The sequence below is a fragment of the Nerophis lumbriciformis genome, linkage group LG07, assembly GCF_033978685.3.
Source record: "Nerophis lumbriciformis linkage group LG07, RoL_Nlum_v2.1, whole genome shotgun sequence".
Classification (NCBI taxonomy): domain Eukaryota; kingdom Metazoa; phylum Chordata; class Actinopteri; order Syngnathiformes; family Syngnathidae; genus Nerophis; species Nerophis lumbriciformis.
The window spans coordinates 50,628,408-50,654,894 of NC_084554.2; the positions used below are offsets into that span (position 1 = coordinate 50,628,408).

Genomic DNA, 26,487 nt, shown 5'->3' on the forward strand with positions numbered 1-26,487 from the left:
ATTATTTTAAATGCATTACTAAGATTTCAAAATAGGCAAAACAATTTTTTTTTTTTTTAAATGATTGATTTTGAATAAAAGTAAACAACAAAAGATCCAACGTTCAGGCTTTTAATTGGACAGAAAAAAACATGGAATTTAATTACATGTTAAATTTAATATTTTTTGTATGAACCTGGTAGCGATGGCTTTGTTAAAAAAAGGAAAAAAAATATATATATGGGAAAGATTTTTTACTTTTTAATCTAAATTATTTTAAATGCGTTACTATCATTTCAAAATAGGCAAAAAAAAAAAAAGATTAAAAAAAAAAATTAAAACAAGGAAAAAAAATATTGTATATGGGAAAGATTTTTACTTTTTAATCTAAATTATTTTAAATGCATTACTATCATTTCAAAATAGGCAAAAAATAATAAAAATAAATGAGTGCTTTTAAATAAAGTAAACAACAAAAGATCCAACTTTCATGCTTTTAATTGGACAGAAAAAAACATGTAATTTTAATACATGTTAAATTTAGTATTTTTTGTATGAACCTGGTAGCGATGGCTTTGTTAAAAAAAAAGGAAAAAAAATATATATATGGGAAAGATTTTTACTTTTTAATCTAAATTATTTTAAATGCGTTACTATCATTTCAAAATAGGCAAAAAAAATAAAAGATTTAAAAAAATTAAAACAAGGAAAAAAAATATTGTATATGGGAAATATTTTTACTTTTTAATCTAAATTATTTTAAATGCATTACTATCATTTCAAAATAGGCAAAAAATAATAAAAAATAAATGAGTGCTTTTAAATAAAAGTAAACAACAAAAGATCCAACTTTCATGCTTTTAATTGGACAGAAAAAAACATGTAATTTAATTACATGTTAAATTTAGTATTTTTTGTATGAACCTGGTAGCAATGGCTTTGTTAAAAAAAAGGAAAGAAAATATTATATATGGGAGAGATTTTTACTTTTTAATCTAAATTATTTTAAATGCATTACTATCATTTCAAAATAGGCAAAAAAAAAAACATTAAAAAAATTAAAAAAAGGAAAAAAATATATATATATGGGAAAGATTTTTACTTTTTAATCTAAATTATTTTAAATGCATTACTAAGATTTCAAAATAGGCAAAACATTTTTTTTTTAAATGATTGATTTTGAATAAAAGTAAACAACAAAAGATCCAACGTTCATGCTTTTAATTGGACAGAAAAAAAACATGTGATTTAATTACATGTTAAATTTAGTATTTTTTGTATGAACGTGGTAGCAATGGCTTTGTTAAAAAAAAGGAAAAAAAATATTATTTATGGGAAAGATTTTTACTTTTTAATCTAAATTATTTTAAATGCGTTACTATCATTTCAAAATAGACAAAAAAATAAAAGATTTAAAAAAAAATTAAAACAAGGAAAAAAAATATTGTATATGGGAACGATTTTTACTTTTTAATCTAAATTATTTTAAATGCATTACTATCATTTCAAAATAGGCAAAAAATAATAAAAATAAACGAGTGCTTTTAAATAAAAGTAAACAACAAAAGATCCAACTTTCATGCTTTTAATTGGACAGAAAAAAACATGTAATTTAATTACATGTTAAATTTAGTATTTTTTGTATCAACCTGGTAGCTATGGCTTTGTTAAAAAAAAGGAAAGAACATTTTATATATGGGAAAGATTTTTACTTTTTAATCTAAATTATTTTAAATGCATTACTATCATTTCAAAATAGGAAAAAAAAAACATTAAATTTTTTTTTTTAAATGGAAAAAAAAAATTATATATGGGAAATATTTTTACTTTTTAATCTAAATTATTTTAAATGCATTACTAAAATTTCAAAATAGGCAAAACATTTTTTTTTTTAAATGTTTGATTTTGAATAAAAGTAAACAACAAAAGATCCAACTTTCATGCTTTTAATTGGACAGAAAAAAACATGTAATTTAATTACATGTTAAATTTAGTATTTTTTGTATGAACCTGGTAGCAATGGCTTTGTTAAAAAAAAGGAAAGAAAATATTATATATGGGAAAGATTTTTACTTTTTAATCTAAATTATTTTAAATGCATTACTATCATTTCAAAATAGGCAAAAAAAAAACATTAAAAAAATTAAAAAAAGGAAAAAAAAAATTATATATGGGAAAGATTTTTACTTTTTAATCTAAATTATTTTAAATGCATTACTAAGATTTCAAAATAGGCAAAACATTTTTTTTTAAATGTTTGATTTTGAATAAAAGTAAACAACAAAAGATCCAACATTCATGCTTTTAATTGGACAGAAAAAAAACATGTGATTTAATTACATGTTACATTTAGTATTTTTTGTATGAACCTGGTAGCAATGGCTTTGTTAAAAAAAAAATGTAAAAAAGGAAAAAATATATATATGGGAAAGATTTTTACTTTTTAATCAAAATTATTTTAAACGCATTACTATCATTTCAAAAGAGGCAAAAAATAATAAAAATAAATGAGTGCTTTTAAATAAAAGTAAACAACAAAAGATCCAACTTTCATGCTTTTAATTGGACAGAAAAAAACATGTAATTAAATTACATGTTAAATTTAGTATTTTTTGTATGAACCTGGTAGCAATGGCTTTGTTAAAAAAAAGGAAAGAAAATATTATATATGGGAAAGATTTTTACTTTTTAATCTAAATTATTTTAAATGCATTACTATCATTTCAAAATAGGCAACAAAAAAAAACATTAAAAAAAATTAAAAAAAGGGAAAACAAATTATATATGGGAAAGATTTTTACTTTTTAATCTAAATTATTTTAAATGCATTACTAAGATTTCAAAATAGGCAAAACATTTTTTTTTTTAAATGATTGATTTTGAATAAAAGTAAACAACAAAAGATCCAACGTTCATGCTTTTAATTGGACAGAAAAAAACATGTGATTTTAATTACATGTTAAATTTAGTATTTTTTGTATGAACCTGGTAGCAATGGCTTTGTTAAAAAAAAGGGAAAAAATATATATATGGGAAACATTTTTACTTTTTAATCTAAATCATTTTAAATGCGTTACTATCATTTCAAAATAGGCAAAAAAAATAAAAGATTAAAAAACAAATTAAAACAAGGAAAAAAATATTGTAAATGGGAAAGATTTTTACTTTTTAATCTAAATTATTTTAAATGCATTACTATCATCTCAAAATAGGCAAATAATAATAAAAATAAATGAGTGTTTTTAAATAAACGTAAACAACAAAAGATCCAACTTTCATGCTTTTAATTGGACAGAAAAAAACATGTAATTTTATTACATGTTAAATTTAGTATTTTTTTGTATGAACCTGGTAGCAATGGCTTTGTTAAAAAAAAGGAAAGAAAATATTATCCATGGGAAATATTTTTACTTTTTAATCTAAATTATTTTAAATGCATTACTATCATTTCAAAATAGGCAAAAAAAAATTAAAAAAAGGAAAAAAAAAAAATATATATGGGAAATATTTTTACTTTTTAATCTAAATTATTTTAAGTGCATTACTAAGATTTCAAAATAGGCAAAACATTTTTTTTTTTTAAATGAGTGATTTTGAATAAAAGTAAACAACAAAAGATCCAACGTTCATGCTTTTAATTGGACAGAAAAAAACATGTCATTTTATTACATGTTAAATTTAGTATTTTTTGTATGAACCTGGTAGCGATGGTTTTGTTAAAAAAAAGGAAAAAAAAAATATTTTTGGGAAAGATTTTTACTTTTTAATCTAAATTATTTTAAATGCGTTATTATCATTTCAAAATAGGCAAAAAAAAAAAAAGGTTTAAAAAAAAAAATTAAAACAATGAAAAAAAAAATTGTATATGGGAAAGATTTTTACTTTTTAATCTAAATTATTTTAAATGCATTACTATCATTTCAAAATAGGCAAAAAACAATAAAAATAAATGAGTGCTTTTAAATAAAGTAAACAACAAAAGATCCAACTTTCATGCTTTTAATTGGACAGAAAAAAACATGTAATTTAATTACATGTTAAATTTAGTATTTTTTGTATGAACCTGGTAGCAATGGCTTTGTTAAAAAAAAGGAAAGAAAATATTATATATTGGAAAGATTTTTACTTTTTAATCTAAATTATTTTAAATGCATTACTATCATTTCAAAATAGGCAAAAAAAAACATTAAACATTTTTTTTAAAAAGGAGAAAAAATATTATAAATGGGAAATGTTTTTACTTTTTAATCTAAATTATTTTAAATGCATTACTATCATTTCAAAATAGGCAACAAATAATACAAATAAATGAGTGCTTTTAAATAAAAGTAAACAACAAAAGATCCAACTTTCATGCTTTTAATTGGACAGAAAAAAAACATGTAATTTAATTACATGTTAAATTTAGTATTTTTTGTATTAACCTGGTAGCAATGGCTTTGTTAAAAAAAAAAAATTAAAAAATGAAAAAAAATATATATGGGAAAGATTTTTACTTTTCAATCAAAATTCTTTTAAACGCATTACTATCATTTCAAAAGAGGCAAAAAAAAAATTATTAAAAAAAGGAAAAAAAATATTATATAAGGGAAAGATTTTTACGGAGGCCCTAAAGGGACATGGAGGAATTTTTTTTAAAAATAAATTGTATTTATTTATTTATTTTTTAGACATGTATCTCATGCGCACAAGAAACTTTCTCGTGCACACGAGATACATATATATACATATATATTATACTTTCTTCTTTTTTTTAAATAACATTATAAAAAGTTTCTCGTGCGCACGAGATACATGTCTAAAAAAAAATAAATAAATAAAATAAAATTATAAAAATATATATTTCCCCCATGTCCCTTTGGGGGCTCCGTAGATTTTTACTTTTTAATCTAAATTATTTTAAATCATTTCGAAATAGGCGAGAGAAAAATAAAATAAAATAAAAAAATTAAATTAAATTAAAAAATTACATAGGAAAGATTTTTACTTTTTAATCTAAATTATTTTTAATGTATTACTATCATTTCAAAATAGGCAAAAAAATAAAAAAAGTGAAAAAAACATTATATATGGGAAAGATTTTTACTTTTGAATCTAAATTATTTTAAATGCATTACTATCATTTCAAAATAGACACAAAAAAAATAAAAATTACAAATTTCAATCATAAAAAAATGATTTTGAATGCAATTTTGTACTTTTGATGCTTCGTGACGGCCTTTACGTCCACTGAAAAGAGGAAAAAAAGGGATTAAAAATGTTAAATGAGTCCGGCGTCGATATTCCTTACTCACGTAATCCCGGGGGGGACGTTCAAAGGCTGGGGTTCCGAGCTGTTTAAAAGCCATCGCTTCTTGTTCTTGTTGTCTCCGAACTAAAGTCGTAATTCCCTTTCCTTCGGAACAGTTGTTGGTAGTGAAATATGCAGTAGAATTCCCCGTGCAAAGGTGTGTAATTCAACACGCTAAGAACCAAGCACAAGTTGCAAAAGGTCACATCTTGAAATATTGCTGGCGTCCACGGATTTTGCCGTTTTGGATTGTTGATTTATGACGTCCATAAAGATGCACAATGATTCAAGATGGACAGATTAAGATCATTGGGAATAACGAGCAGTAAAATAGAGGCCAAAGGGGCATGCAATAATACAAATCAAGCGCACATAAGTATTTATTAACACGCACACATCCACTTTGAACCTGGGAAAGAGTTGTTTAATCTTAAAAAGTGTTGCTAAAGAAGCAACGGGCGGTGCTGAACGCACCCCTGCTGAGTGCACTTAGTTAGTTTTTCAACCTTTTTTGAACCAAGGCACATTTTTTTAAGGTTAAAAAATGAAACTCCACCAGGTGGTCGTGCCTTATTTTGAGTTTGTTGTTGTTTTCCTGTGTGTAGTGCTTTAGTTCCTGTCTTGCGCTGTTATTTTGGTGACCCTTCCTGTTTTGTTCGTGTTTTCCTGTAGCAGCTTCACGCCTTCCTTTGAGTGCTATTGCCCGACCTGATTTTTGTTAGCAATCAAGACTATTTAAGTTGTGCGGACGCTATCCTTCTTTGTGGGGACATTGTTGATTGTCATGTACGGATGTACTTTGTGGACGCCATCTCTGCTCCACACGCTGTAAGTCTTTGCTGTCGTCCAGCATTCTGTTTTTTGTTTACTTTGTAGCAAGTTGACTTTTACTTTTGTTTTGCATAGCCATCCCTATGCTACAGTGCCTTTTCCTTTCCCTTTTGTTCATTTTTGTTTTCATCATTACATACCATTTTACCCGCACGCTGCCTCCCGCTGTGCTCTGCACATTGGGATCACGACAAAACCATCCTCAACACATTCCGACTTCTACAAAGCAATGAACTACCTGCTGCTACCTAATTCTACACAGCACAGACACTAGACAACGGCAAATTATTTGCAGATAATTAATTGATTTGCAAAAAATATTTTTTGGACCAATTAGGTGAAGTTGCAAAATTTCGTTGTTAGAATAATTATGTATATATTATCACACTAACTCTAGTATGCTTCAAGTCCGTTGCTTTAGTTATTTAGCTATTGTGCTCAAGTTGGACTTTTCTAATCTGTGCAAGGACAAAGACTTCTTGTCTGAGGGGTGGCCTCAGCCGTAGATGTTATCTTTGTTTTAGCCCGCTAAAACCAATGACTTCAACGACCTGACAGCAGGCAGACAAAGCAGAGACTTCAAGGACCTCAACGAAGATAAGATGCCAACACGCAGACGAAGCGGGGAAAAGGCAAAAATCACAAGTGCCCCCAGCACATTCCGTCACGTATTGTGCGTCCTGGACCTGCTTTGCATAATATATGTGACCACTCCTTTTAGAGGCGGCCTTAGTGTTGTTGACTGTGGAACTCCTGAATAAATAGAGGGACGCAAGAGCTGAACCTTAGAGCGTATGGGCGAGACTGTGACTAAGTGTTCAGCTCCATGCGTTCTCCTCATGAGCTAAATTGAACTCTGTCTCTAATTGATTCCTTGCTTCTTGTCTGATTAATAGATGTCATCAGTGCTTGAACCTGACGGTTTCTATGTTAGCAAGAGCTTTCACGCTATTCCTTTAAGTGAACAGCTTCTCAAAAGTAGGTTATTTAAACACTGAAAGCACAGATAAAGAAGGAAAGAGAATATTATGTTGTTTTGTGGGACTAAAACAACAAAACATTCACTTCCTGGTTCGAAGTGCGAGTGTAACCTATTTTTATGGACCTGCCTCTTTGTGATGTTAAGTTCCTGTTATAAGCCGTTATACAGTATATGCCTTGAGCTCTTATTTTGAAGGCGCTAAGAGCGGAAGTGGTGACACGTTGTAGTGGAGCGGAGGTTTTACACGAGGACCACTTTTATTTCCTTTCTTCGCTCCACCACAACGTGTCACCACTTCCGCTCTTAGCGCCTTCAAAATAAGAGCTCAAGGCATATACTGTATAACAGGAACTTAACATCACAAACAGGCAAACCCATAAAAATAGTTGCTTGGTTTTAGATCGATACGAACATCGGTAGTATCGCCCACCTCTACCTTGCAAGCTGGTGATTGGTTTTAAAATTTTTTTTTTTCTCACCTGAGAGTTTTCTTGCACTTTTTACAGCAGAAGCAACTTTTGTGAAAAATGTATTTGTCTGCCGTCATTTTCTCCATGGGGTAGACGGGCTTGAGACAGGCCGAGCATGTCTCCGACGGACTCGCTTGGAACTGATGAGACAACCAGGCAGTTAAGACGGGTTTTTATCTCAAAAACACCAACAAAAGTGGAGGACAATATGAAACCGTAACCAAACATGAATTCTGTACACGTGAGAAGGTTTTTCATGACTGCTTGTGGTCGTTGCTCGGCAGGGGGATCTCGGGGTATGTGGCGATCTGACACATCGCCGGCATGACCACGACCGGAGCTGTGGACGAGGCGACGCTTTCAGGCGGAGTGGTGACCACAGCGGACGTTTTTGACGAGTAAATCCTGGTTCCGCAGGCGTCCGTCCTCTCGTAGTTTTCCGTGATGGCTTTGGTGCTCCCGTGGAGGTCCGTGTGCACCTCCAGCAGGCTGATCTCCCGTGGAGGGGAGTTAGATTCTTTGCTGTCGTCCTTCTTCCTGTACAGACCAGGACTGTTGCATTGAAGGACTTTGGTCGTGCAGAAAGTCTCTTCTGGCCTTTGACTGTGCTGGCATGTTGGGCAGAGGGCGGCCACTGGGGGCTTTCTCGCAGCTGACTGGATGGAGATGAACGCAGGTGAAGATGTGCACTGTGGAGTCCTTTCAAGGTTCTGTCCCCCAGTTGGAGCTGTGGGGACTTCTTGTTCTTGCAGTGGTTTAGTTTTGCTCGAGCCGATGCTTATTTTGCTAATGTTAGCAGAGGATCCTTGCATGCTTCCTAAAGACTCCTTAAACAGGCAAGACAGACCAGCTATGTCAGAGTCCGATTTCAGCGTGGAGACGGAATATAGAGCCTTCTTAATGGCGTCCTCTATGTCCACCAACCTTGCTAGCGTCTGCTCTTTGAGATTCATTATTTCCTCACTGGCTCTTTCCAGATCTCCAAAAACGTGCGCCATGGGGGATTTATTGTCCGATAGCGTCAGCGTCTCTCCTTTGAGTTCTTTCTTTACCGGCTTTTCTTTCTTTTTGTTGGAGCGAACAACCCAGTCGGGAACGTCCTCGAACACTTTCCTCAGCGACCTGACATCCACCTTGCTGGTGTCCTCCTCGATTTCTTCAACTCGACAGAGGATGCTCTGCAGCTCTTCCTGCTTTCGCAGGTTGTCAAAGATCTCCGTGGCGGCGGAAATGTTTCCCCGCATGATCTCGTCCATGTGGACTGAGAGACGCTGTCGCCGTTCATCCTCCGTCTCCGTCCTTCCCTTCTTTTGCCTCATCGCAACCTTAACGTCCTGTTTAGGTTTTGGCTCGTCTTTTTGTCCAGGTGGATTACCATGTGACTGATTGAGTAGAGTTGGTTGTGATTGGACATCTACTTGTTTCACTTCAGATAAGTCTTCTGGGTCTTTGTTGTGAGGTTGGGCCAGTTTAACTCTCTTTGGTTTCACAGGTGGCTTCTTCTTCGAAGGAGCCTTTTTACCGCCAAACATTTGACATGCCTCGTTGAAGTCTAAGTGGATTTCCTCACTGTCATTACTCTTGTCTCCCACTGGGATGTCCTGGGTGACATTTATCTCTTCTTTGTGGTCCTTTTCCATGGTGACTTGGATTGGTTGTTCTTTGTCAATTTCCTGACATGTTTGTGAATTAGTTTCAGTCGCATGAGGTCTTTCCTGACCCACTATATCTTGTTCAAAGACCATAACAGTCTTTCTTTTCGACAAATCTTCCTCAGGTTGATCTGTATTTATTGTAGTTTCACCTTTAAGTAGCTTAGTTGTGTGTTTCTCTGTGTTTGACTGTTTGTGTTCTTTTGCTTTCAGGTGTTCAGGTTTTGGAGGGATGCCTGGTTTTGGACCAACATTCCTTCTGCTTTTCTCTGATACACTTGTTGCGAATTTGCCTTTGCTTGTAGACTCTGCGTTTGTGGTGTTGATCCCTTCTTCTCTGACTGTATTTTGACTCAAATGAGATGATGGTACACAAACGTCTTGGTCGACTGTCTTTTCACCAGAAACTGCATCAGTTTTCAGTCTTTCTTGAGAAGGTTTTGATGAGTTACGGTATATCATTGCTGCTCTGAAATCTCCTTTGCTGACGTTAATGTTGGACCTCTCCAGGGAATCCAAGGCTGCCTTGAGTTTACCTTGAAATACGTTTTCCTCTCCCTCTTGTTGTGTGGATGTTTCTGAAACATCTGGAGGGACCACAGCAGGGTGGAAGTGGCATTCCTGGACATCCTCAACTCTGTGAATTTCTTCAGAAGCACCATCTTTTAGACAAGCTGTACTATCTGAAGCCGAATTGATGCTGAAGACTGCCTGTTCTGATTGTCCACAGTCTTTTGGCAACGTGTTTTGTTCGCTGTGTATCTTCTGTGAGTTGACATCAACTGGTTGCTCAATAGGTTTCTGCTTTTCTTGCGATGACTTATGTAAAGATCTGGCTTCCGTTGTGGCCTGTTGCAGGCTGTGAATTGCAGTTTGAAGGTTGGACATTTCATTGTTATCTACCACCTCCACTAACTCGGCTAGGAGGACTGTGTCTCCATATTGTGTGTCAAATTGCGACAGACTGACGGAGTCTTTAACTTCTTCATGAGCTTTGGTGCTACATTTCATGTCTTCACGTGGAGGGACATCAACAGCTGTCTCTGGTGTCACGTTTAGTCTTGGAGAAATTGTGATTCCGTCAGTATATTGACTGGGTTGGCTCGGTTTTTGACCTCCAGAAAACATACTTCTCAGCTTCTTCACATCCACTGGTGCCCACTCTTGAGCACCCTCGTCTGCATGCTCAGGTTGAATCTCTACGATTTGTTCCGTCGTCAGTTCTTCAACTGTTGGACTTGCCTGAAGAGTTTTCAGATACTCCAGTTCTCCCTTCTCAATGCAACTTCTGAATAATTTCACATTTCCTTTGACTGCAGGATGGCTCGAAACTTGACAGGTCCTATCTGGAGAGACGACTGGTGACTTGCGTGTGTTTATCTCTGAACAATGCGCTTGTGGAGGACAATATTGTCTCACATCTTCCTCGTCCGAATACTTGTAAAGGGAGTAAACGATGATGTCTTCAGATTTGTTATCCTCCTGGATGATCACACCTTTCCTCAGAGAGTTATCTTGATTAAGAACATCCTCAATAAATTGCAGCACGTTAGCAGTTTTACACTCCTGATGCTGGTTCACAGGTACAATTAGCAATGAGCTCTTTATCTCTCCGTCACAAGCTTCCTTCAGGTAAGTCACCTGAGGCTTCAGGTTTGCTCGTGGCAAAACACGCAGGATGAAGTTTTGGAAATTGCCTTCAGACACCTCTTCATAATTTATCTCGGGTCTGCTCCCTGATATGGTGTACTCTGCCTTTTTGGCTCGTGTGGTCTCGTTTACTTCAATGATGGAGCCATCAACATGAATGACGTTGAAGCGATGGAGAGATTGCAGTGATTCTTTGAGCGTCTCTACCATCGTTTCTATTTCATCCTTGTTCTGGCGTCTGATTCTGTCAAACGGCATTGACTCAAACAAATGGGCTCTGTCCTTAACTATAGCGTAAACATCATCCTCTGCTGCTGGACTTGTGTGAAAGTGGGAATGTTCTTTTATGTTTTGTGACATGAATGGGTTGTTTTGCATCAGGGCCGATTTGGTTTTTATACTGTCTTCTTTTCCTTCAAACTGTGTTGAAACGTCTCCATCTCTACGAGTATTGCATGGTTCGCATTTTTGGGCTTGCTGTCCTTGGATTAACGCCATGGCATCACCTGAATTAGAAACTTTACGCCCGTGCTTGCTGTCTGAATTTGGCTGAGATGTTTCCACACACTGACTTTCAAACATCCTTCTGGTTGCCTGTACATCTATTCTCATAGGCTCTTCCTCACACTCTCTGTTGGGTTCTGGGCTAGAAGACAGCCTTTGGTCAGAGTCCAGGATTGGTTGAGCAAGACTTGACCTCTCGTTCGAGTCCTCAAGCACAGCTGATGTTTTACGGACATTCCCCTTTTCTAACGTTTCCTCAGCCATGTGCATCCTGGGGTTGTAAGATGATACTTTATCACTCCGGGAACTGTTCTCAAATATCAGCCGTCTGGAGCGAACTTCTCCCTCGTATCCACTTTGATCAGCTGTCACCTCGGAGTCCGAGTTCAAAACCTCAGCAAGCTCCTCGTCCACCACCTCATCCAGCATCTTCAGCTCAGGGTGTGTGTGCTTCAAGAGTCTCCTCAGCTCACATTTCTGACGCTGTTGGGACAACGTTTCTTTGGGAGTTTGGGATTGTGAGAACCGTTGCGGCTGTGTCTCTAATTGATGTCCAAGCTGGTCATCTCTGTTGAGTTGGGTATCTTCGGCCATCTTTGAAGAACAAAGTGATGTGGTCATGATTTGGCACCAAGTCTGATTTCAAGATTTCCAGTGCCATGCTCCGGTTAATGAGATGCTTTTGTTACCTTCCAAAAAGCAGCTGATTGATGCACAGGTCAGTTTGTTAGCTGAACTCCCAAGACAACCAACAACTGTAGGCACTCAATGTGAACCTAACTCCATCCATCCATCTTCTTCCGCTTATCCGAGGTCGGGTCGCGGGGGCAGCAGCCTAAGCAGGGAAGCCCAGACTTCCCTCTCCCCAGCCACTTCGTCCAGCTCTTCCCGTGGGACCCCGAGGCGTTCCCAGGCCAGCCGGGAGACATAGTCTTCCCAACGTGTCCTGGGTCTTCCCCGCGGCCTCCTACCGGTCGGACGTGCCCTAAACACCTCCCTAGGGAGGCGCTCGGGTGGCATCCTGACCAGATGCCCGAACCACCTCATCTGGCTCCTCTCGATGTGGAGGAGCAGCGGCTTTACTTTGAGCTCCCCCCGGATGGCAGAGCTTCTCACCCTATCTCTAAGGGAGAGCCCCGCCACCCGGCGGAGGAAACTCATTTCGGCTGCTTGTACCCGTGATCTTGTCCTTTCGGTCATAACCCAAAACTCATGACCATAGGTGAGGATGGGAACGTAGATCGACCGGTAAATTGAGAGCTTTGCCTTCCGGCTCAGCTCCTTCTTCACCACAACGGATCGATACAGCGTCCGCATTACTGAAGACGCCGCACCGATCCGCCTGTCGATCTCACGATCCACTCTTCCCTCACTCGTGAACAAGACTCCGAGGTACTTGAACTCCTCCACTTGGGGCAAGATCTCCTCCCCAACCCGGAGATGGCACTCCACCCTTTTCCGGGCGAGAACCATGGACTCGGACTTGGAGGTGCTGATTCTCATCCCAGTCGCTTCACACTCGGCTGCGAACCGATCCAGCGAGAGCTGAAGATCCTGGCCAGATGAAGCCATCAGGACCACATCATCTGCAAAAAGCAGAGACCTAATCCTGCAGCCACCAAACCAGATCCCCTCAACGCCTTGACTGCGCCTAGAAATTCTGTCCATAAAAGTTATGAACAGAATCGGTGACAAAGGGCAGCCCTCACTGGAAACGTGTCCGACTTACTGCCGGCAATGCGGACCAAGCTCTGGCACTGAGCATACAGGGAGCGGACTGCCACAATCAGACAGTCTGATACCCCATACTCCACGTGAACCTAACTGTTGATTGTTATTAGTTTATGCTTTCAACACAAAACATGCAGCTGTCTTCAAATCCAACATACAGCAAAGAGAAAAGATTGCAAAATCACGTGATGCTCGAACTCACCCTCATTCGAGTCACTCGTCTCTGTGGTTCAGGTGCCTGATCTTGTGCCTGGTGGGAGACATAAAGCAAGCATGTTCTGGTTTGTAGAAAGAGCAGCATTTATTGTTCACGGCCATTAAAACTAATTGTTTTGCGATTGTTACAAGGGCATAGTTCCTTCAAGTAAAGCTTGTAAGACACCATTAACAAGGCGACACTTTGAATGGCAATAAAAACTGAATAGTCACGACTGTAAAAAGGGCTTAAGAGGGAGATGGTTTACCGGCTTTAAAATGGTCTGCTCTGCTTCCTGAGTTGCTACTTTTGACAGATAGAGAGCAGACAAAGCTTTGACGGAGACACACAGTTTCTCCTTCTCGGGGAGGAAGAGGTTTTCCCTGAAGTCCGCGATCGACCTCCGCTTTTCATCTGCAGACACAACACATCTTTACTCGTACTTCACAGCAAGGCAGCGGCATGACGGCCAACAAACAACAGTGCAACAACATCTCGTGACGGAATGCTTCATGTAGCACAGTCATGCCATTACAGCACAGTTATGGTTTTGGATATAGCGCTTTCTAATCTTCTGTGTGACAACTGCTATGCGTCAGAGTTAAAAATATAAAGCACTTGTGATGGTAAGTGAGATACCTGACTCCACTGACACACATACTGACCAACGAGTCAAGTCACTGTTGAAGCAACCTTTTATTTAGGGCTGACAATTCATCGAATTAACCGAACAGTTTCGATTTTGGCTTCTCAAGATCATAAAAATAATTAAAAAACAAAAACAAATAATGGGCCGCGCAACGATATTGGGAATCAGCACCTCCAAATCCGAGTCCATGGTTCTCGCCCGGAAAAGGGTGGAGTGCCATCTCCGGGTTGGGGAGGAGATCTTGCCCCAAGTGGAGGATTTCAAGTACCTCGGAGTCTTGTTCACGAGTGAGGGAAGAATGGATCGTGAGATCGACAGGCGGATCGGTGCGGCGTCTTCAGTAATGCGGACGCTGTATCGATCCGTTGTGGTGAAGAAGGAGCTGAGCCAGAAGGCAAAGCTCTCGATTTACCGGTCAAACTACGTTCCCATCCTCACCTATGGTCATGAGCTTTGGGTCATGACCAAAAGGACAAGATCAAGTGTACAAGCGGCCGAAATGAGTTTCCTCCGCCGGGTGGCGGGGCTCTCCCTTAGAGATAGGGTGAGAAGCTCTGTCATCCGGGGGGGAGCTCAAAGTAAAGCCGCTGCTCCTCCACATCGAGAGGAGCCAGATGAGGTGGTTCGGGCATCTGGTCAGGATGCCACCCGAACGCCTCCCTCGGGAGGTGTTTCGGGCACGTCCGACCGGTAGGAGGCCACGGGGAAGACCCAGGACACGTTGGGAAGACTATGTTTCCCGGCTGGCCTGGGAACGCCTCGGGATCCCCCGGGAGGAGCTGGACGAAGTGGCTGGGGAGAGGGAAGTCTGGGATTCCCTGCTTAGGCTGCTGCCCCCGCGACCCGACCTCGGATAAGCGGAAGAAGATGGATGGATGGATGGATGGGCCGCGCAACGTGTATGCAAATATCTGAGGTTGTAGCAGTGAAACGGATGATTGGGTGTTTAGTGAAAACAAGACCACATCCATTAGAATTTAGGGATCTCACATTAACGTAACCGCGGACGGAGAGAGTCACAGAATTGGCCAGTAAAGCAGAATCCGCTGTTAAAACGCAGAATATCAGTTAAATTGACATACATGTGAGTGAAATGATGTCATTGTGAGAAAAAGGAACATTTGTTTGGGAAAATACAATGTCTGGAACCGCTCATTCATCCCCGAAACACGTCCTAAACAAAACTATGTGGAGACGGACACTTGAAACAGCGACTAAACCAAGAAGCTAAAGCTAGCAAGGACAACCCATGCACCCACAACACTTGTCAACCGCTTGTGTTGTTGTGAACGACATCATGAATGTAACATCAACGTACAAATAATCCATACACACACAACACATCTCATCTGATTGTGTTGTTGTGAACGACATCATGGATGTAACATCAATGAACAAACATTTCATGCACCCACAACACATCTCATCTGATTGTGTTGTTGTGAACGACATCATGGATGTAACATCAATGAACAAACATTCCATGCACCCACAACACATCTCATCTGATTGTGTTGTTGTGAACGACATCATGGATGTAACATCAATGAACAAACATTCCATGCACCCACAACACATCTCATCTAATTGTGTTGTTGTGAACGACATCATGGATGTAACATCAACATACAAATAATCTATACACCCACGACACATCTCATTTGATTGTGTTGTTGTGAACGACATCATGGATGTAACATCAACGTACAAATAATCCATACACACACAACACATCTCATCTGATTGTGTTGTTGTGAACGACATCATGGATGTAACATCAACGTACAAATAATCCATACACACACAACACATCTCATCTGATTGTGTTGTTGTGAACAACATCATGGATGTAACATCAATGAACAAACATTCCATGCACTCACAACATATTTAATCCGATTGTGTTGTTGTGAACGACATCATGGATGTAACAACAACGTACAAATAATCCATACACACACAACACATATCATCCGATTGTGTTGTTGTGAACGACATCATGGATGTAACATCAATGTACAAACAGCAGTCGCAACTTGAGAGGGTTCTCTTTTTTACTAAACTGCCTCAAGTCTAGCTCAGAACAGCAGCACACTTCCCCTCCTTCACAATAATGGCGCAGTGCTCAACATCTGCACCAAGAAAATAAAGGTTTAAACATTTTTTTTTAAAGTACCTTACACAAGCATAATGCTCTTTAAGTACTACAAAAATATTATTCTTTGACTTAAAATATTGGTTTAAATTGTCCAAATATGAATTGCACCAGTAAATGTGAGGATGTTTGCATTTGATTAAATTGTAAAATAAGTGTGAAATTTAGAAAAATTAAAACTGATTGTTCTTATTTTTTATCTTTATTACTTATGTGATTATTTTTTCCCCCCCATATTTGTTTCCACTACCGCACCTTGAAATGGAGTCCTTAATCTCATTGTATGCAAATTAAATGACAATAACGTCCATTCTATTCTTGTTAGTTCGATGTTATTACTATTTTACCTGTTGTTTATTTTTTTTTTACTAATTTATACCCATTGTTTCTTTGAATTGAGTTTTGGTGGTGCAAAAAACCCTCATGTTCTCAAATGAATCAATAATAGTGTTATTGATCTTGATTCTAAATATCAATACAAACAATCACAATTATTATTTTTGCCACAATCGTCCAGCCCTAATTTAATTCCTATGGACTAGTATTGGAAATATACCTTTCAGTCCTTTTTTGACAGTAAAGTGTCAAATAGCTCAAAATTGCAAACTGATATAGTTTTTAGTCAATATTCCCATTAAACAGTATCAAAAAATAAAGGATTCCTGCTGGGGTACGTGGTATGACATGCGAGACGGTGTAGTCACTACATCATTTTACACGGCAGATCAGTGCATTGTCGTCATTCAGACTTTGACCCTTTTGTGAGCTACTAAAAATCCGGTGTAGAAAAAAAACCAAATGTGTACTCACCAGCAAGAAAGTGCTCCCATTCCTGCTCACTCTCTACCAATCTGCATGGACGTCCTTGAGTAATTTCCTGTGGCTGTGTTTGCCGCGCTCACAAGCTATCTGCTGCTGCTGCTGCTGCCCTGTTGTGACAGCTGACCGTCCACCGCACTTATTCTGGGCCCGCAGGCCGACTATTTCTGTCCTGCACTGGAGTGGCCCACCGTGTTGATGCACACCAGGTGCAGTCAATCACTGCTGCTTGCAAAGTCACCCTTCCTTCCTTCCTTCCTGGACTGTACAGTATGTCTGACAATTAGACCAGCATGCTTGATTTATTTGCTACCTGGTAGAGATGCGCGGTTTGCGGACACAACCGCGGAGTCCGCGGATTATCCGCGGGTCGGGCGGTTGAAATAAAAAAAAATTTGATTTTATCCGCGGGTCGGGTCGGGCGGTTGAAATAAAAAAAAAATTAGATTATAAATAGATTCAGGCGGGTGGCAGTTAAACCAATTCGGAAATATATATACATAGTTGAATGTTGTTACCCACAAACGAAAAACGAGCAGGCACCTGCAGCATATGCCACAACAGAAGAAGAAAAAAAGAAGAGATGGCAACGCCGGCAGCAAACGTGGTACGCGACAAACTAAAAAAGGGAATACTAAAGACCAGGGGAAAAAAAGGCCAGAAAAGTTCAGCGTGCACTCGTTTTTATGAGGTTGTAAATCAGGATGATAGTAATGCTGGCTACGTGATTTGCAAGAGCTGCGACGCTGTTTATGTCTACGACAGTCACAAAACCGGGACATCTAACATGGTGCATCACATTTGTGCAAAACCCCGAACCTCCACAAACACCCTGAGCATGAGCAGTTTCGTCCGCCGTGATCCCAGAAGAGTGTCATGACTTGGTCTTGGGTGTATGCTTTTCCGGAATGCAACGGAAAGTTGGCTCGGGCGAGACGGGAATGAAGGTACATGATTTATTTTAATATATCAAAAAAAAAGTACAAACGAAAAGCGCGCACAGTGGCGGAGAATAAACTATGAAACCAAAAGACTATAGCAAAAAAGTACAAATGAAAAGCACGCACAGTGGCGGAGAACAAACTATGAAAAACAAAAAGACTATAAACATGGAACAAAAACTTACTTGGCTTGGACAAAAATAGTTGCATGAAGAATGGACATGGAAAGAATGGACAGAGCATAAATGTGGTGAGATCGTCAGAAAGACAAACTGAAAAACACTCAACTTAAATACTACAGACATGATTAACGAAAACAGGTGCGTGACTCAAGACGTGAAACAGGTGCGTGGCGTGACAGGTGAAAACTAATGGTTGCTATGGTGACAAACAAGGGTGCACAATGAGTCCAAACGTGGAACAGGTGAAACTAATGGGTAATCATGCAAACAAGACAAGGGAGTGAAAAGCCAGAAACTAAACAAAACATGACTTAAAACAAAACATGATTACACAGACATGACAAAGAGTGCCACAGGATGTTAAAACAAGATAGAACGCAGCTGCCTGCAGCAGTTTGAGTGGCGCGACCGCGCTTGGAGGTGCGCCCAGCGCGGCTCCCAGACGATTGCGCACTAGTGTGCGTCTGGGCCGTGACAGCGTGGCACGCATTGAATGTCTCTGCTTCATTGGATCAGTCTCCTTTCTTTAACAGGCAAAAGCTTTATAACCTCACTAATGCCTTGCATCGTCTATATTAGATATATAACAACGGGCGGGTGCGGTTTTGATTAAATGTTAGTTCGGGTGGATGCGGATGGTTGACGACTTTTGTGATGCGGTTGCGGATGAAATAATTGCCTATCCGCGCATCTCTACTACCTGGCAACTTCTAGAGCAGGCGTGTCAAACTCCTTTTCATTGAGGGCCACATGGCAGTAATGGTTGCCCTCAGAGGGCCGCTTTTAACAGTGAATAATATACAGTATGAATCATACTTGCCAACCCTCCCGGATTTTCCGGGAGACTCCCGAAATTCAGCGCTTCTCCCGAAAACCTCCCGGGACAAATTTTCTCCCGAAAATCTCAGGCGGACCTGAGTGACGTGTCGACAGCCTGTTTTCACAACCGCTTTCCCACAATATAAACAGCCTGCCTGCCCAATCACGTTATAACTGTAGAATGATCGAGGGCGAGTTCTTAGTTTCTTATGTGGGTTTATTGTTAGGCAGTTTCATTAACGTCCTCCCAGCGCTGCAACAACACACAACAACAGCAGTCACGTTTTCGTCTACCGTAAAGCATTTTGTCTGCCGTAAACAGCAATGTTGTGACACTCTTAAACAGGACAATACTGCCATCTACTGTACATGCATATGTGACAATAACATCTAGGGCTTTTAGAGAGTGCACAACTGCACACACAACAAGGAGACGAAGCAGAATGCATCATCAGAGAGGGTGTTCAGCATGGTTAGAAAAATAGTGACAGAGAATAGAACAATTCAACCGTTAACTCAACAATGAGTAGATGAGTGTTATGTGTGTGTGTATATGTGTAAATAAATGAACATTGAAATTCAAGTATTTCTCTTATTTATATATATATATATATATATATATATATGAAATACTTGACTTGGTGAATTCTAGCTGTAAATATACTCCTCCCCTCTTAACCACGCCCCTAACCACGCCCCCCGACCACGCCCCGCCCCTTCAACCTCCCGAAATCGGAGGTCTGAAGGTTGGCAAGTATGGTATGAATATAAATGTCCATCCATCCATTTTCTACCGCTTAATCCCTTCGGGGTCGCGGGGGGCGCTGGAGCCTATCTCAGCTACAATCGGGCGGAAGGCGGGGTACACCCTGGACAAGTCGCCACCTCATCACAGTGAATATAAATGTGTATATATAAAACGTAGGGGTGTAACGGTACGTGTGTTTGTATTGAACCGTTTCGGTACGGGGGTTCCGGTTCGGTTCGGAGGTGTACCGAACGAGTTTCCACACGGACATATTAAGTAGCGTAACGCACATTGTGTAAACAATACACACCGAGGCACAACACACGGCATGCTAGCAGCTAACGGGCTAGGATAGACTGACCATACGTCCTCTTTTCACCGGACATGTCCTCTTTTGCGGAGCTGTCAGGGCGGAGTTTCTTAAATGCCTCAAATGTCCGGCATTTTGAGTTAGGGTTGCGTGTATTTTTAATGTGCGTTCAGGGTTAAGAAGGGGTTAAAAACAAAACAAATGAGGGAGGGGCAGAGACAGAGAGAGAGAGAGAGTTATGATAAACGCGCATGCGTCGCCAGGCTCTGCTTTTTATCCATAGATTTATCACATTAAATTTTTTATTATCTATAGCAGGGGTGTCAAAAGTGTGCCATTTGCGGCCCACAGCTAATGTTTTAAAGGCCCACGGCACATTCTAAAAATACTTTTAAAATAAACAAAAACATAACAAAAGTGAAATAAAAAAGCTTAAAGGTTAAATGTAATTTAGAAAAAGTTGCAATGTTGACTAATAAAACAAAGCTGTTTTTTTTCTTTCAAACTGTCATTGCTCAAAACATAATATTGAATCAAAATCAATGTTATTATGAATTATTGACCTATCCAAGGTTCCCATTACTTCACATCAAATATTCCACTAAGAAAAATATTTTTGGTGGAAGATTTTGTAAATTTGGTGAATAAATAACCCAAAAATTTATGTTTTGTTGTTTTCTTACTGTACCGAAAATGAACCGAACCGTGACCTCTAAACCGAGGTACGTACCGAACCGACATTTTTGTGTACCGTTACACCCCTAATAAAACGTGTCTTTTTTTTAGGTACGCTGTACAAAACAAAATATTTAGATTGAACTGTATACAACTGGCAGCTCAGTCGCCACAATTTTACCGTTTTTTTTTTTAATTTTTTCCACTGCATATAAAATAAAATCAAAAAATACATGGAATTAAATGGAATGGAAATTATTGTTTATATGAGTGTTTCAGTAGTGTGTGTGAGAGCATTTCACTTATTTGTGTGAGAGCATAATTTTTCATTTATAGACTAAACCAGAAGGTAGAAAAATACTTATACTTTTCAACCTTGGAGGTAGAAAAGTATCCCATTTAAAGTGGGTAAGTTGGTCAGGACACCTATAGTATGTTTTACACACCCAGACCAGGTTCTTGTTCCAGTTTTCACTCAGGACATTTTCTGGATCAAATATCATTCGGTCTCCTACTCACCAGCTTTAGAGGCTGCAGGTCTTTCCAAACCACTTCCTCCAATGGTTTTCCTTCTCTCCGTGCGACTCACCACCTGGTGTTTGGTAAACATACACGGTCCACTATGAGTGACAACCTTCCGGATAAACACACACGAACTATTTGGAGTTGTTCCCTCAAATAGTTTGGTAAGATGAGAACTACATAATAGGGTGATTTAGTCTGCTACCCAAATAAAATATGATCCTCCTGTCCTACAGCAGGTGTACTAGCGATCAAAGTTGATTTATATAGCCCTTAATCACAAGTGTCTCAAAGGGCTGCTAAATTGTCTTCACCTGTTTTGGCGCTTTGTCCTTCATTGCGTCACTTCTGGCGTCGTTCAGAGAGGCACGAGGAGGCTTCTGCTCCTTCTTCACCGCCTCCATCTTTCCAGTCTTCACTGGCTTCACCTCTCTGGAAGGCCGTCTGATGTCCATGGCTTTGACCTCGCTCTTCAGCTCTTTTTGCGGGGCCATGGACTCAAAGCGGGCCTTCAGGTCCTCGATGGACTCTGTTTTGTTTTGAAGGCTCCCCATCGACTTACTGCGGTACAAAGTGGTCTTGGCCTCAGAGCGCTCCTGTCGTCTCTCATGGTTTCTGCTCTTTGGTGGCTCCAGCTCAGGCTTTTTACGAAGGGTTACTGTAGTCTGAGGACACATTGTACAGTCGTGGTCAAAAGTGGACATACACTTGTAGAGAACATAAAGTCATGGCTGTTTTGAGTTTCCAATCATTTCTACAACTTAAGTCAGGACCTTGGAAAGGCCATTCTAATACCTTAATTCTAGCCTGGTTTAGCCATTCCTTCATCACTTTTGACCACAGAACTTTCCTCCAGAAGGTCTTATCTTTGTCCATGTGATGTCAGATGAAACAAAAATGGAGCTGATTGGCCACAATACCCAGCAATATGTTTGGAGGAGAAAAGGTGAGGCCTTTAGTCTCAGGAACACCATCACCGTCAAGCATGGTGGTGGTAGTTCTATGCTCTGTTTTGCTGCCAATGGAACTGGTGCTTTACAGAGAGTAAACGGGACAATGAAAAAGGAAGATTGCCTCCAAATTCTTCATGACAAGTTAATATCATCAGCCCGGAGGTTGGGTCTTGGGCGCAGTTGGGTGTTCCAACAGGAGAATGACCCCAAACACACGTCAAAAGTGGTCAAGGAATGGCTAAATCAGGCCAGAATTAAAGATTTTAGAATGGCCTTCCCAAAGTCCTGACTTAAACGTGTGGAAACAAGTCTGTGGAGGTGGGCGTGGTCTGCGGGCCTGCCCGCGGAGCGGGGTGTGTAAGGACCGGCCTCGAAGCACAGCTGGCAGGTGATTGGATTACCCAGCTGGGGCTGATCATCCAATCACCTGCCATGCTTATCAGCAGCAGCCGGGCCGAGACACGAGGAGGGAGTTGGAGCGAGCGGACACACCGGCACGCAAGACCACGCTGAGATGAGAGAGAAAGAGAAAAAGCCAAGAGAGACTGAAAAGTCGCCGAGCGGAGTGATGACGTGGCGTGCTCACACCTACTGAAAAGTTGTAGAGCAGAGTGCTGACCTGGCGTGTAACCAAAATAAAGCATTGTTCAAACCAGACTTCCGGGCTCCCAAGAAAATCTATTACGGTCAGGAGAACCCACAAGAGGGAAACCTCCACAAAGTCCATGTCAGAAAACAACACATCAATTTTGTCAAGAGGAGTGGTCAAAAATTCAAGCAGAATCTTGCCAGAAGCTTGTGGATGGCTACCATCCATCCATCCATTTTCTACCGCTTATTCCCTTTGGGGTTGCGGGGGGGGGGCACTGGAGCCTATCTCAGCTACAATCGGGCGGAAGGCGGGGTACACCCTGGACAAGTCGCCACCTCATCGCAGGGCCAACACAGATAGACAGACAACATTCACACTCAGATTCACACACTAGGGACCATTTAGTGTTGCCAATCAACCTATCCCCAGGTGCATGTCTTTGGAGGTTCTTCTTCTTTTCGTGTCTTTGAAGCATGTGGTTATATGACAGTTTCCCATTTCTTTACACAGTCTTTTGCATTGTTGTTGAACTCTGCGAGATCTTTTAAGCTGCACTGGTTGAGTAGCAGAGGACAGACAAGGCAGTGCTGCATCGTGTGGTCCTCTTCTCCGCATTCGCAGGTGGTTGGGCCGGTTTTGTAGCCCCATCTGGCCATAGCAGCTTTTGATCGCCCTGTTCCTGTTCTCAGGCGGTTTAGTGTCTTCCACTGGACCCATGGTGTTTCTGACCCGGGGGGCAGGTCTTCAAAAGGGGGGATTCCCATGTCAATAAGAGGGGGGTCTTTCTCTAATCTTTGTGTCCATAGCTGGAGTCTGGTTTCTTCCCGAGATGTTGTTAGGGGCTGGACATTGCTGAGGAAGCTTCTCCTTGACTTCAGACGTTGGGCTGAGGGTTTACGTCCATAGAGGAGGTGGCGTTCATCACCAGTAGCTTTTGTGAACTCTACTCGGCCGGCAACTTCCCGTCTCATGTCTGCAGGGGCGATACCAGCGAGGAGATGTAGGTTGTTCAGGTTGGTAGGCTTCAAGCAACCAGTGATCAAGCGGCAGGTGTTGTTCAGTGCTGGGTCGAGTTTCTTGGCATGGGTTGATCTCTCCCAGACAGGACATGCATACTCCGCCGAGGAATAGCACAGGGCCAAAGCAGTACATTTTTGGAGGTGGGAGGGGCCTATCCCCAGGTGCATGTCTTTGGAGGTGGGAGGAGCTGGAGTACCCGGAGGGAACCCACGCAGTCATGGGGAGAACATGCAAACTCCACACAGAAAGATCCCGAGCCTGGGATTGATTGAACCCAAGCCTACTCAGGACCTTCATATTGTGAGGCAGACGCACTAACCCCTCTTCCACCGTGCTGCCCCGTATGGCTACCAAAAACGTCTTATTGCAGGTAAACTTGCCAAGGGACTTGTAAGCAAATATTAACATTGCTTTATGTATACTTTTGACCCAGCACATTTTCAGTAGACCCATAATAAATTAATAAAAGAACAAAAAATAGGAGTTGTAGAAATGATTGGAAACTCAAGACAGCCATGACATGATGTTGTGTTTGTACACTTTTGACCACGACTGTATGTTCTTTTGTCTCTGAGATCTACCTGATTCTGTTGCCCGAGTGACAACTTACCTGTTTGACTGACGACCTCTGATTCCTTTCACTTTTTTTCTCCAAGGCGGCCTCGGCTGGGGTATTTCCATCAGCGTTGTCTTGATATCTGTCACAGTCAGAAGGATTTTTAGCAACTTACAGCGACAGATCAGACAACTGCTTCTTGGACCTTGAAACCAACTGGGACACGGACACCGCCCTGCTCAGCAGCTTTGTGTCCGTCCTGGCGGCCTCGTCACATGACGCAGAGAGGCTCCTTAGGGACTGGCTCCGTGTCGCCTTGTACTTCCTTTCCATGGTCGTCGTCCAGGAACTACAAACCTGTGGCAGACGTCCTGAGACTCAGTGATCCTTACATTTGTCTGCTGTGAAACAATCGTTACCGTCCGAGATGTTGGTCAGGTGGTTTCTCCGTGAGACGCTCCAAAGTCCTTCCACAACGTCACAAGACTCCGTCTGTAAACAAAGTCCGTTTTTGTCCCAAGTCCAGCGGTCTGACGTTACCTGGTCCCGTACAGTATGACCAACATGTACATTGCAGCTGCAGTATGAATCATGTACAGTATCTTCTCTTGTCAAAGTGAAAGTCATGTTTCATTGGCTGGTTTTTGAGAGTTGCTTGTTCCTGTGCTCATATTTCATCCAGCCAGTTATACATTGACTATTCAAGATAGCAACCACGCACACAGTCAGTACACACGTACATCTACACTACTTGTTACACACGTACATCTACACTACTTGTTACACACGTACATCTACACTACTTGTTACACGCGTACATGCACACAGTCAGTACACACGTACATCTACACTACTTGTTACACACGTACATCTACACTACTTGTTACACACGTACATCTACACTACTTGTTACACATGTACATCTACACTACTTGTTACACACGTACATGCACACAGTCAGTACACACGTACATCTACACTACTTGTTACACGCGTACATCTACACTACTTGTTACACACGTACATCTACACGACTTGTTACACACGTACACTTACACTACTTGTTACACACGTACACCTACACTCCTTGTTACACACGTACATCTACACTACTTGTTACACACGTACATCTACACTACTTGTTACACACATACATGCACACAGTCAGTACACACGTACACCTACACTACTTGTTACACACGTACATCTACACTCTTTGTTACACACGTACATCTACACTACTTGTTACACACGTACATCTACACTACTTGTTACACACATACATGCACACAGTCAGTACACACGTACACCTACACTACTTGTTACACACGTACATCTACACTACTTGTTACACACGTACACCTGCACTACTTGTTACACACGTACATCAACACTACTTGTTACACACGTACATCTACACTACTTGTTACACACGTATATGCACACAGTCAGTACACATGTACATCTACACTACTTGTTACACACGTACATCTACACTACTTGTTACACGCGTACACATACACTACTTGTTACACACGTACATCTACACTACTTGTTACACACGTACATCTACACTACTTGTTACACACGTACATGCACACTACTTGTTACACACGTACATCTACACTACTTGTTACACACGTACACCTACACTACTTGTTACACATGTACATCTACACTACTTGTTACACACGTACATGCACACTACTTGTTACACACGTACATCTACACTACTTGTTACACACGTACATCTACACTACTTGTTACACAAGTACATCTACACTACTTGTTACACATGTACATCTACACTACTTGTTACACACGTACATGCACACAGTCAGTACACACGTACATCTACACTACTTGTTACACGCGTACATCTACACTACTTGTTACACACGTACATCTACACGACTTGTTACACACGTACACTTACACTACTTGTTACACACGTACACCTACACTCCTTGTTACACACGTACATCTACACTACTTGTTACACACGTACATCTACACTACTTGTTACACACATACATGCACACAGTCAGTACACACGTACACCTACACTACTTGTTACACACGTACATCTACACTCTTTGTTACACACGTACATCTACACTACTTGTTACACACGTACATCTACACTACTTGTTACACACATACATGCACACAGTCAGTACACACGTACACCTACACTACTTGTTACACACGTACATCTACACTACTTGTTACACACGTACACCTGCACTACTTGTTACACA

At 40.1% G+C, this 26,487-nt stretch overlaps 1 protein-coding gene across 1 annotated transcript; it reads right to left on the reverse strand.

The window, feature by feature from the left end:
* Positions 1–7,547: 7,547 nt before the first annotated feature.
* Positions 7,548–24,784, reverse strand: LOC133609188 (xin actin-binding repeat-containing protein 1-like). The gene is made up of 8 exons (XM_061964694.1): positions 24,646–24,784; positions 24,432–24,583; positions 24,281–24,368; positions 21,420–21,770; positions 21,103–21,175; positions 13,554–13,699; positions 13,292–13,339; positions 7,548–11,952 (listed from the first exon to the last, which is right to left on the reverse strand). The coding sequence occupies exons 2-8, from the start codon at positions 24,557–24,559 to the stop codon at positions 7,807–7,809; spliced, it is 4,980 nt and encodes a 1,659-aa protein (XP_061820678.1). The 5' UTR covers positions 24,560–24,583; positions 24,646–24,784; the 3' UTR covers positions 7,548–7,806.
* Positions 24,785–26,487: the final 1,703 nt, after the last annotated feature.